Source organism: Pinus tabuliformis, chromosome 7, assembly GCF_031772625.1.
Source record: "Pinus tabuliformis cultivar Carrire ecotype Pingquan chromosome 7, CPIR1, whole genome shotgun sequence".
Lineage (NCBI taxonomy): Eukaryota > Viridiplantae > Streptophyta > Pinopsida > Pinales > Pinaceae > Pinus > Pinus tabuliformis.
The window spans coordinates 1052391308-1052405020 of NC_142293.1; the positions used below are offsets into that span (position 1 = coordinate 1052391308).

The 13713-nt window shown below is 38.0% G+C and overlaps 1 protein-coding gene across 1 annotated transcript in view; it reads right to left on the bottom strand.

Moving 5' to 3' along the window:
• LOC149251276 (ketose-bisphosphate aldolase class-II family protein) overlaps positions 1-13713 on the bottom strand; it is a 457406-nt gene that overhangs the window by 416756 nt on the left and 26937 nt on the right. Inside the window, exons 3-5 of the mRNA XM_089459330.1 lie at positions 1639-1714; positions 1303-1383; positions 972-1052 (exon numbers count right to left, since the gene is read on the bottom strand). Of these exons, the coding sequence (XP_089315456.1) occupies positions 972-1052; positions 1303-1383; positions 1639-1714 (238 nt within the window). The remainder of the gene's footprint in view (positions 1-971; positions 1053-1302; positions 1384-1638; positions 1715-13713) is intronic.

Genomic DNA, 13713 nt, shown 5'->3' on the forward strand with positions numbered 1-13713 from the left:
GAATGGTAGTGTTGTAACACACTCCTGGATCTCCTGAAATGCTTATGGAACTGCCTCCTTAGGGCAGGCATAGAAGGTCCCCCGAAAGAAAGGTTGAATCTCCTGCTTGAGAGATTCGTGGCTAAACAGTCGGTTGACTCAGCTAAATAGCAGAGCGAACGGTCAAGTAATTTCGATTTGCAAGGTGTAAGAATCCATCCAAATGAGAGCTTCCTCCTCCTTTTAACTCCTTTGGCTTTCCTTGCCTCATGTGGGCCCCTCCATCCAGCTATTCAAATTCCCTCCAAGCCATTTGAATGGCCTAGTTCGAATTCACATGTGGGTGGCCCCCACATTCCACTAGCAAACAAATAAAGTCGAATTTCCTCCTAAGTCCCTAAGTCGAAAATGTTGGGTTCTTTTCCTTAGCCAAAATTGTGCAAAATTGTATAGCAACACCCTATTACAAATGTATATGAGAAGGGAACATGACATATAGTTTCGATGGAATTCACAAAATTTACTCCAATCTTACAGAAAATCTAAGCTGGGTCTGGACTCCGTATATCAGGTGACCAAATTCAAAACAACTTAAAATCATAAGTCCACCATCTTAAAGATGATATTTTTTTTGTTAATATGAGAGCAACATGTGCATATTCGAACTTTACTAATGTGGACAGTATATTTCATGAAGAAGAATGTAGATATATTCTAACTTTATTAATATGGGCAGCATATTATAATAAGAGAAATGTACATAGCATAACGTCCACTACTTCATGAAATTCTTCCTTGTATCTCTTTTGTTACATTATACAAAATTACAAGAAATGTTTTACAAAAAAATTGTCAGCCTTGCATTCTTCAGCATAGTTTAGTGAATATAAAAGATAAATGCAATTTAAAACAATGATGTTATACACTTGACAGCCTTTTATTGTATGATAATTACTATGGAAATGAGATGATCAACTAATTTTTCAGCTTACCTGTAAGAGATTTCCCTAGCTTTTGGACATAAGCAGGGGATACCGTTGAACAAAGCACAATTACTGAACCACTAGATAGTCCTGTCCAAGCATTCAATAAATGCGTACCTTAATCAAATAATTCGGAAACAAAAAAAGCAATTGGACATATTTATCTAATACTTAGCATAAATGAAAGGAAGATGAATAAAGCAGATGCATTCCAACCCCAAAAACCATTTGTAATTAGAATTATGTACTAGTATTCTTTGTACGTGATTCTTGAGAGTTAGTGTACTTTATCACATGTACACTTGTATTCCTAGAACCATTGAAAAGGAGTTATTCAAACCTGAAATAGCACCATTCGTTCCAAAAAGAACATTGTCAACTTGATTGGAATTTGTAACCATGATCACCACCACTGCAGCGTCTGTTTACATCAAATATATAAACACGAGACAATATGTCCAAATTGCCAAGAACTTGCACTAACAAGAATGAAAAAGTGTTTCATTATTCCTTAACAAGATCTGTATAATTAAAAAAGACAATACCAGATTCCCAAATCATTTTATTTAAAATAATTAGATATTCTGAATGAGCATCACTCTCCATACAGAGCTCTTTCCAAGTTATAACTATTTGCTTCTAGAAACATAATGAGATACCAAGAAAGTGATCTGACCTTTGCTTGCATCTGCAGCAGTAGAAGTGATCTTTCCACCACACTCATTAAAGCGTTTCATTGCTAACTGTGATACCTGTAGCATCCTCTTAGATGTCAAATGCTTTACAGAATTATTTATATTCCCATTTGTACCTTCTCATGTAAATTTCTTGGATTAATTTTAGATCATTTAAATAAATAGCTGCCAGTGTATTCTAATAGAAACATGTCATTAAATTATTACAAGAACAAATATCACATCTTTTCTGTGTAAATTTCAAATTTTTGTACGAAATCCCAACTGCTCTTCTCATGTCCAGCAGACTGAGCCTCTGCTGCTCTGTTCTAGCTATAAAACTACTCGATTCAGCCTCATACAGGGTTCAGAAGGAGCCTAAGTTGGTTCTGAACCCTCTTGCACCCTTTCCAGAGCAAGATTTTACAAATGTGCCCAATAAGACTGGGTCAGACATCCACAAGAAGATGGCGCTACAATCTGGATATTATCATGGCTAGAGTGAACTGCAAGAGAAATAAGAGTTCAAAAGATACTGATATGTTGGCTAGGAATCCTCTCTGCCCTGTGTCAATTGGGACCGTAGATGTGCATAAAGAATAGTCCTGGATCAAGGGAGTCAGCCGCCAATGCTACATTGTGCCATGCTCCCTGTGTACTACCAACTAGAGATTTTCACTTTCCGCTTAGTAGTTCTTAACTTCTTATGCTGTTTCTGGACAAGTGCATTCTGATATTTTCTCTCCCTGCTTTACAATTGACAAAATATGAAGACAGATTCAAACCAATATTCAAAGCTGAGGAATTCCAGGCCATATAAATAGGACAGAATGATCAGCAAGAGGGAGAGTTAGAAAAAGGCAGTCTTTGATGAAGAAATTACTTATTTTAGCAAACCTTAGGCCCACAATAATGTAGCAGTGAGATATAAAGATGTCTGAGTAGCTGTAACTGAAGAGAGTATGAGGATTAAAATTGAAGTATATTAATGTCCATGAATAGCTAAATTAGGTCAATGAAACTAGGAAGATTAACATTTGACAATGATGATAAGAAGTGCCTAGATCATCTCCAAAGCAATCTAAAACCTTAGATAAACGAAAGAAGAAAAAAAGAGTAAACAGTAAAATAGAAAAGGCAGGTGGAGAGGGGTGGAGCCCAAAAGGTTAGCCCTAAAAAGTGAAATAGATTATTCTCCAGCAGAATAAAGCATCCCAGTTATGAAGCAGTACTACGAAAATTCCACAAGAAAGTAGCCAGGAGCTAAGGAAGGGCAACATCATGGCCAGATTCAGGAAATAAAGGACTTTCATTGAATTCTCTACCCATTCTTACAAGCAAGATGCAAGACTGCATGGACTAGCCTCTTACAGAAGCTTATAATCAGTTACTAATGGAGAGTTCCTGCATTAACAAGAAAAAATTTGCCCATGTGTGTGTGTTTTAGTGACAAACAGCGAGGTAATCACGCTTGTATTAACATGGAAGCCTCCCCTAGAGTGGGTGTAGGTGAAGCTAGGTACAAGCCCTAGGTGAATTTAATGGCATATGTGAAAATCCTAAAACCGGAATCCCTACTGCAGCAAACTGATGTTACTTCTCCTACTTGTCAATCCATACAAGTTATTTACTGTGTTCTATGATAAATATCCTTCAGGGTGAGAAAACAGAGGACAGTGAACTTGTGCGAATAGCACTAAATGGGTTTACCAAAGAGTAGCCCACATTCATTCAGGGAATTACTAGACAAGAAAAAATGCCTGATTGGTAACGCCTATGGAGTGACTTCACACAAGAGGAGCTAAGGCTCAGTCTTGTCCAGGGTAACACCACTAGCAGCAACAAAGGGCCGAAGGTTGAGAAGGACAAGAATGTAGCCCTTGCCAGTATGGGAAAGGCGAAGAAAGGTCCCAGTGAGGGACAAGGCTCAAGGGAGAAGAGAAGAAAGAGAAGGATCTATCAAAGATCAAATGCTTCAAGTGCAATGAGCTTGGTCACTACAGCACACATTGTCTCAAGAAGAAGAAGGACAAGAAGGGGGGGCAGCAAACAACATCTTTAGCGGAGATAGATGATTTAACCTCTAGGCTGGAAAAGTTTGCATTGATAGAGACTATACCTCCAGAATGAGGAGGAGCATAGTACTTCAGAGTTGCAGGTTTGGGAAAGGTCCAAAGAGGACTACATCAAATAGGTGTTTCCTCTTGTATCATTACCTTTGCTACGGGGGCCCCCAATTTTTAGTAGCAGGAGGATCAATGTCAGTGGGCACAGTTAGATCTTGAGAGACAGTGCAAAACTAGCAGCAGTCAATTATTAGAGGGGCACAGATTGATATGAGCACAAACAGTTACTCTGTTGACAGTGCAGAGACTAGTTGCAGTCAAAGACTCAAGAGACAGCTACAGAGCCAACAGGGACACAATGGATTCATAGATTAGTTCTCAGTTGCAATTGTTGCAACAGCAGCAGCAACATGAGATCAGATGCAGCATAGGCAGTGTTGGCAGTTGTGCAAGGAGGCACAAAGCAGTGTCAACAACAGCACAAATGCAGGGTGGTTTAGTTACAAGGTTAACAGATGAATCAAAGCATGCCTAGTAGCTTGGTGGACAGTGACAGAGTGTTAGAGATGCTAGACATCAGCAGCGTGGAGATGTCATGAGAGAATACTTTCCTCGCTAAGAGGGAGTGTTAGTTCTTGTAGCATCAAACAGGTGTTCTAGTCTCGACTTATGTCAGAGAGGCTAAAGAACACAAGATCTCCAAAACCCAGAAAAGTTTTCGAAAGAAAACTCCTAGAGACAACTCAATTAGGTTAATTGATCAATAGTTAAAAATACCTAAATTAGAAAATTTGATTAATTAACAGCTAGGTTGCCAGGAAACGTGGGTTCGGGGACAGGAACGGAGACGGGTGCGTCACTTTTTGAAACAAGGTATGTGGGTTCGGGGACAAGACGGGAATGGGTGCGTCACTTTTTGAAACAAGGTACATAGGTTCGGGGACAGGAACGGGGATGGGTGCGTCACTTTTTGAAACAAGGTACGTGGGTTCGTCGGAGGTATATTATAGTTTATATATATTATATATTTTATAAATTATAATATATGTGAATTTTGAAATCTTCCAACTTACAACAAGAAAAATAAATCATTTAAAAACTCAAACATGAACATTCACTTTGAAATGTCAAATTTGATATCAAGTGGAAATTGCAATTTACATATTGAAATTAAGACAATAACTCCCTTAAAGAAGAAACCAAAGCAGATTATAAAATTAATATATATGTTTAAAGAACTTTAAACCATAAAAACATATTCCTCACATATGGATACTACTGAATAAACAAAGAACTGTGTTGTGTCGAGTGAGAGGAAACATTTATATTATATGGGTATTGACATTGTGGAGAAATTTATCAGAGCGCAAGAAACGCAAGGAAATTAGCGAATGCTTAATAGCAAAGAAATGTATTTTTTTAAGTGCATATATCCTTCAGGCTTCAGATGACTTGTACTTAATGGTATTTCTACGTTTTTTTTAAATGCATATATCCTTCTTAAGATGACTTGTACTTAATGGTATTTCTGTAAAAGGATGTTGTATTTCAATTAGAGGCATGCATTACTAATTAGTGATTATATCATTAAGAAATAAATCCAGGAACTAATTCATGGCAAAGAAATTTAAAAAACCTGTACTTTAGAAATGATGGAACTTTAAGACCTCCGCACTTTAGATTTTGAATTATTTTTTATTAAGAGAGGAATTTTAATAAAAATCATGGCTAAGAAATTAAAAAAGTGTGTACTTCTTTCGAAATGATGGGACTTGAAGACCTCAAAACTTTAAATTTGAAATGTTTTACTAAGATAGGAAATTTTTTTCTTGCCCGATGCCACATAAGGACCCATAAGTGTAACACACCCATTTTCAAGGTTCACACACCCATTTTCGGGGTTCAGCAGACCTGTTTAAGCAAACGAACCCAGGCCACAAGTATTGAGTATCGGGTTCTTATGGGAAGAACTAGGTTCGTATGGGTGCATCTGGGAAGTACCCGCTCTAGCACCCAGTTCGTGGAATGGGAACCCAGGATAGGTTCGCAAACCCATGCTACAATGTACAGAGATTAACAACAATTAATTGAGAAAGATCGAGAAAGCTCTAGAGACTCGCACGAAAAGAGTCAATCTTAGTTGTTGATATGATTTAATCATGGTCGTTGGTGATCCAATAAGAGATTATAAGAGCAAATCGTTGGGGATGAAGATAGAGAGAGTTGAGACACAGGAAGAGAGAGTTCCTCGGCAGATCAAGCTATCTAGTGCAGAGATTTAGCAGGAAGAAGAGTTTGAGCCAGAGAAAGAAGCATCAGTCATTAAGGGAGGAGCAGCAGTACAGTTTCGGAGGATCTTTCCAGTTCCAGAGAGCTAGCAGAAGGGAGGCCGAAATATTTTGCAGAGAAAGTCGTCTAAGTGATGCAAGCTAGCCAGATTAGCATAGCGAGTTGTCGAGAAGAGGTTGGATCAGTGGTCGGAGGCCAAAAAGTCATTTTGAAAGGCAAAGAGAAATTTCTAGTGGCAAGAGAAGGCTAGATGGCTAGTTTGGAGCAATTTTAGGAGGTCGTATGAACTATGCAGTCATGAAGTGTGAGCAGGCCAGAAGGAGACAAAGTTGTTTGGTAGAGGGAGAAAATTTCTCGAAATTATTTGGCGAGATTTTTGCAGGAGGATTGCCAATTTGGAATCCAGATTATTGTACTCAGATTTTCACTATTGCATAATAATAAAATAAACCCTCATCTACTGCACCAGTTTTCCCTTCAAGGTTTTTTCGGGGACGTTAGTCCAAAAATATTGGTGTCATTTTTAATGTGTGCATTTACTTTCTCAGTTCCAGTTTATTTTCCACAGCATGATTTTATTGTGAAGAATTGCAATGTGATTTATTCGTTATTTGTCGTAACAAATAAATTGCCAATTAACCTGTTATAAGAATAAATTTCCAGCTGCTGCAATTTAAGGAAATTTCATAAGGTTGTCTTGAAAGTGCTTATTGTTGAATATTTTCTATTTTGAAATTGTCTAATGTATGGAATTGTTGCTTCTAGGTTATACTATTTTATGCCCTAATTATTGAAAATTAATTTTGAAAATTTATCTAGTTGAGTATTGCATATCTTATTCATTGTACAACGTGTATTGAATGTTCCTAGTGGAGGAAATCCTTAATCTCTCCATCAAACTCCATTTTCTTTTGAAGTAGGTAAATGCTCAAAATTGATACCTAGGGCATCAATTTTTAGGCCTCCTTAAATCTAGATTATCTATCTCATTCTTGACTCCATGTGCCTAAAAGACAAGGCACTTGTCCAATTCATTGGTGATCAATCCTCAAAATTTTCCATAATTTTCTCTCCTAGAATTAGTCTTTTTAAGGCTAGGGTGAAAATCTAGGGCTTGCAGCGAAATTTTAGGGAGGATGCTTTTTGGTGATTTGAGAGCCTAAACATTAAGCTTAGGGTTTAGGCTACCTATTCTCCAAGTTTGGTGGGAATTCACTCAAATTTCATCCATAAAATCTCTTGCCCAAGGTGTTGCTCAAGAGGGAAATGTGAAAATTCCTAGATCTAACCATCTCAGGAATCCTACTGCATCCAACTGAATCTACTTCACCTAGATTGTAAATTATATTACAAGCTTATTTCAGATTTCTTCTTGAAACATTGAAGTAAATTACTGAAGCAGCCTACACCAAATTAAGTATGATTTTGAAACATAGAAACTAAGCAAGGAAAATAGAAACACATAGGACATTGTTATTTTTGGACAATAGTCCCTAGAAAAACCCAATGCGGGAAAATGGGTGCAACAGATCTGAGGGTTTTATTATTATGCAGGAGAAAATATGAGTACAATTATAGGATGCTCAACTAGAAATCTGATACTGAGAAAATACTGAACAAAAGACTGGTGAAATGACCTCACCCTGTCACTGGAGAATTAGTGAATGATCCTGCTGAACTGGAGGCTCTGTGTCCACCTCTGTGTGGCCTCTATGCAGAACTACGTCACCCCTCTTGGGTATTACGCTGCCCCTCTTCCGGATCCTTTGTTGGCTGAGAAAATTGATCTTCTGCCTCTCAGACTCACACCCCGTCTTATGGCAACTGAAATTCGACTTCCCTTAGCAGGAAACTCAACTTCCCCTCAAGGACTACGTTGCCTCTGCATCAGCACTGCGTGGGCAAGCATCAACCTTCCTCTGGACGTCTTTATGTTCTCCCTCTGCCTCATACTCTCCGGAGATTCCTTCTTCTAAATTCTCACTGCCCCTTTGCTGCAAGAAATCTCCTCAATCGATTTTTCCTCCTGAGAACTTCTCACTTCAAAAAATCGATTTCCTTGATCTCTCTATGTGTTTTCCAAATGACCCTCAAGCCCCTTCTTATATCTTCCTGTTGGACAACCAACGGCCTAGATTAAATCTTAATCAAAGGCTCAGATCGATTTGGCTTGATCCGTGTCTTTTTCCAGAAGTTTCGCCCCTGATTAGAATAATACCCATTAATATTTTAATTTTCCTAAGTTTAGACTTAGGAACCCCATTAAAAATATTAATTATTTTAATAAAATCACTTATGGGTGGAATTTTCCAAAACACTTTCTAGGTTCTTTGGAATACATGTGCCCAAGCCTCCCTGCAAAATTTGAGGCCTAGAGCACATCCGATGCTACCCCAAATCAACAGGAACCCAAGTTCTTTTCTCCTCAACGTGAAGACTTCCTTGAAGGTTGTACGAGGATAGTACTTGTTGAAGTATATCATAAGAAGTCTTTTCTCTTGGGCCTTGACCTTGTGAATACCTATTACCATCGAAAAACCTCAAAACTCTCGGTCTTGTGCCTCTTTTCTAGGGATTTTCTTAGAGATCGATTTGTTTCTTTGAAGCCTTGTACCTTTATTGAGCTTCTCTTTCGAATGAGCTCTAGCTTGATCACTTCATGCCCTATACCTAGCATATCTATTATAAGCAATATCCTTCCTACCAAGCCTCCTCCCATCAGTAAAAGTCTGTAAAGAGCAGGGAGTTTTGGTTGAGGTGACATTTGGTCACTACCCCATTGTTAGCACTTTGTCTAGCTCTTGTCTTGTAGGGTTTCCCTCTCCAAGGCCTACTAAATTTTGTGGTAACAAGGGGCATTTTAATCAATGCAGTCTTGAAGTATATGGGCATATAGATATATACAGTGAATTGTGTTAATCTTAATCTTGACAGTTAATAGTGGAGCATAGATATCTTTGCTTGCCCATATTTAGACCTGGTCATTTGGGGTTTGTTTTTTTGCAGTGAACTGCATTTAGTCCTCAAAGATCTTAGCTTTGAGTACTACTTCACATATACTTGAATTGAAAAGAGACATTTTGGCTTCGTGGATCTATATTTGATTCACATTGACACTGATTCCTAACTTTCACTTAGCTTGCTACATTCATCTATGACAAAGGATACTAAGAGCCTCTGAGCCTATGAATAAGGAATCAGTGTTAAGGACAATATTTGTGTGGATTTCACATCACAAAATGAACGTAAAGTTTGTTGGGTTTTATTGAGGCCTACATAGAAGCAAACCACCTGTCGAAGACTGCAAATTGGTTCACAAGAGCCTTCAAGACTCTAGAATTGATTTACATCATCATCGAGAGGGAGGCTTGAAGAAACTCTTGGTAGTGTACGATGTGTGCTTACATTGACTACGCAACATAACATTGTCTAGCAGATCCATGTCATTTGGTATCATATTTGTTATAGCTAGATTTATAGCAACCATTCAAGATTGAAACCAATGCAAGTGATTACAGCATGGGAGTAGTGTTAATTCAAAGGAGGAAACGGGTTTGTTACCATTCTAAGACCTTCACTAGTGCGGTAAGAAACTATCCTACTTATGACAAGGAATTGTATTCTTTGGTTCAAAGTGTGAAGAAGTGAAAACACTATTTGATGGGAAAAAGGGCAATCATCCATACAAATCATCAGCCTTTGCAGTATCTCCAATCGCAAACCAAGCTACAATAGTCAAAACATTCCCGATGGATTGGATTCTTGCAGCAATTCCATTTGGCCATCAGGTATAAGAAAGGTACACAAAACAAATTTGTTTGATATGTTATCAAGGCCTTATATTAATGCATCCATTGTTTTACAACATAGCTCTTTAGCTCATGAAAGTTACATTGAAGTTTTGAACAATATGCTAAAGATGCAGATTTTAAGGATATATGTGAAACACTAATCCATTGTACTAAGGTGGAAAAATTAGATTATCATATACATAACATGTTATATCATCATGGTAAATTGTGTATTCCACAAGATAAAAGAGTGCATGTAATCAAGGAAGCACAAACTTCTCTCAATTTTGGTCATTTTGGTGTGGTCAAAACAGTAGCTTAATTGCAACACTATTGTTATTGGCCTCAAATGTATGAATTGTGTCCAAATATGTAAAATGATGTGTCATGTGTGCCACTAGCAAACCAAGTAACGGAAAATTGTGTTTGTACATGCTAATTGCTATACCTTCTCATCCATGGGAAAGTGTATCTGTGGATTTTGTAAGAGGTTTTCACATGTCTGGGAAAGGTAATGATTATTTATATGTTGTAATGGACAGATTTAGCAAAGTGTGTGTCTTATTTCCTTGTAAGAAACAAATAACAGGAGAAAAGATCACACTTTTGTTCTTCTAACATGTTTGGGTTCATTTTGGTTTGCCCACATCCATTTATCTAATTGACACTCCTACTTTCTTGGGGAATTTTGGTCAACTTTGTGGGGTTAATGGACACTACACTTCAAAAGAGCACTACTTTTCATCACCACACCAATGGACAAATGGAAGAGGTCAATAGGACAATGATACATTTACTCTAAGGATATTGTAGCAAGCATTCTAAGCTTTGGAAGGAGCAGTTATATTATGCACAACATGCCTATAATCATTCCATACATTCTTCTACATAAAGATCGGATGCACATAATGATGTGGAGAAAGCCAAGGAGTTCATTCACAAAATCCAATTAGTTCATCAAATAGTACAAGAACAATTGGAAAAGCACCAACCCAAGTATAAGGCCAAGCATGACAAGTATCAAGTTGATCATCACTTCCAAGTTGGTGATCAAGTTTGGCTATACCAATGTAATCGAAACCGGTGGAACTGGCCGGTCCGACTGGTTTGGGGGTCAAACTAGTCTAGTTCGAGGTCTAGAACCGGAAATGGCCAGTTCAGTACCAAATTGACCAATTCTGTAATGGAACCGATCGGTTTGGTACCAAACCAGAGTTTTTTCATTGAACCAGTCGGTTTTGTACCAAATTAGCCAATTCTGTACAATTTGACGAAAGATGTTCCAAACGCAATTTTTTTAAAAGAAAACAAGACTTACAAGTGGGGCAGCCTAATATTCAAGCCAATGGCCTTAGTATTGCTATGTAATTCGTGGTAATGTTAAATTCTTAATGTAAAAGTGACATTCTTTTACTTAAATTTTTAACATTACCATGAAATGACGTAGGATGTTTGAGAGTGGTTCCGAACTAAATGGATTTCATATGGAGAAAGTAGAATTTTAGATCTTGCTCAAAATCCAACAGACTTAATAGTTTTTCAAGATTTCAGAATTGAGGGGATTGCAACGTTTTCATTTGATTTTGTCATGTACAAGGGTATGGAACTAGTATATAATCAAAAGCACCAAGCCCCCTATGTACCTTGATGTTAGTGGCATTGGTTGTCGAACTCCTCTATCATGACCCTACTAAAAATGTACCCATCACTCAAAGAAAATTTGACATGACATGCTATGTTTTCTCTATCTTATTTTAATGCTTAGAGGGTGATATTGATGACGAAGATCCCAATATAGGCAATGATTTTGATGATAGACGGGTATCTGTTATAGCAAGATTTTTTTTTGGATGATAGAGGGATGTATTTTCAGATCAGAGAGGAATTTCACTCACTGTTATTTTAGTTATGTGCACCCTTACATGATATATAAATGATTTTTGCTTATTTGTGCTTAAATGGTTTGGATTCATATGGATGCACATGAATATATATGAATTTCTTTAAAATTTGAATATTTTATGTGTTTTTGGTCAACTAGGGTTTTGGTCCGATTTTTTAAATGGTTACTATCTGATTCCAACTAGTTCTCGGTTTAGAGGGTTTTATGATTCAATCACCGGTTCGGTTCGGATAACATTGGGCTATACATGAGCAAAGAACACCTTCCAAATGAAGGGAAAAAGCTCAAGCTAATCAAGTATGGTACAATTAGAATTACATATGCAAATATATTTTGTGGTTAATCTTGAAAACTTGAAACTATATGAGCCTCATATGATCATGAACCAAGGTGAGAATGTTCAAGTTCCTTCTATTGATGATTTTTCTCCTGAATACCTTGACGAGTTGCGAGAAAATGTTATTGAATGTGAGGACTTCACAAAGAAGTGATGTGGAATATCTTAGTGTGGGTCTAAAAGGAATGCATCCAAGTAAAGCAAGATGGATAGAAATCGAGAAAGTGATGGAGTTGTACCCTCACTTGCTTTCTAAATAAAATCAAACTTTTAGAGGTCCAAAACGTTCTTAGTGGGGAAGGATTCATCCAAGAGGATAGCTACAACGGATCCAATTTGATGTTCTTAAATTCTAATGAAATAGTTTCATATCAAAGAGCTCATCAAGAGTTTTCCAATGCAGTTTGAACGTTGTCAAATGGACATCGTATGCAAAAGTTATGGCCTAGTGAAATTGAAAACAAACAAGGGGCCATGTTGAGACATGGACCAATAGCAAGTTGACATGTGAACCAATGGCAAGATGACACGTCGACTATTTTGAGGTACAAATTGGCTACTTTGAGGATGATGTGGACTAATTAACCACTAACACATCAACAAATCATAAGATTCTTAAATAACACTTCATGCATGTGTAATGTCTTCTTCTAATTAATTGCCCAAGGGAGGACAAAGTAGCCTATCCAACCCTATAGGCTATAGTCAATTGTAAAGGGGGAACCCATTATTCAATGTTTTGGGATAACATTGGGTAAATTGGGGTAATTGGAGGAAAGCATGTGGAAGAAGCCAAAATTGGGGCTAAGTGGCGGGAAAATTGTAGCCCTTCAAATTAAATTTAGGAAAGAAGACTCCAAAGGGAGTTTATAAATAAGAGGGAGGAGAATCATTATTCTCATCATGGTTGTTGGATATTTCTGTTTTACGAGCTGAGGCTCCTGAGGGTTCTAAGACCCCTTTATTTCTGACTTGGTTTCAGTGGTGAAAGATTCCACCCTAGCCAATCCCTCTCTCTGTTTGTTTGGCATAATCTTTTGAGGCATCTTTCATCTGGTTTTTGGCAAGGAAGAGAAGATTTTTGTGGGTTATTTGGCTTGAAAAGGCACTCTGTGGCATCTTTCATTTGTTCTGACTCCCAAGGCTTATGTGGCTAAAATCTAGGGCAGCAAAGCAATCTAAGGCTTTTGTGGCTAAAATCCAGGGCAGTGACGCAGTCTGAGGCTTCTGTGAAGCACCAAATTAGCACCATACCTCCATCCGAGACAGTGGAACCCTTCTAGGGCCTGGATGAGCCCATTCTAGGGCAGTGAGCCCTCATCTGAGCAGGAGGTAGATCATTATGTGGCTGTAAGGTCTGATTAAGGCAATTTTAGGGCAGTGAAGCCCTTATCTTTGGAACAGAGTATGTTCTGTAGCGACATGGGCATGTGAGGCAAGTTACAAGGCCTGAAGCCTCATTGCCTTATTTTTGCATGTGGCCTAACCTAGGAAGTTCCTCTGTGGCAGTGGATTGATCTGAAGGGAAACTTTGTGTCAGCAAAGTAGCCCTAAGGCATTTTCTGAGTCTGCATCCAGGCAGCAGCCCTCTTGGATTGATTTCTGTGGCAGAACGTGGTTATCCAATACTGTGCAGATTCCCTGGAGTCCTATCTGAGATAGTGGAGGCCTCAGGGGCTATAGCAGCATGG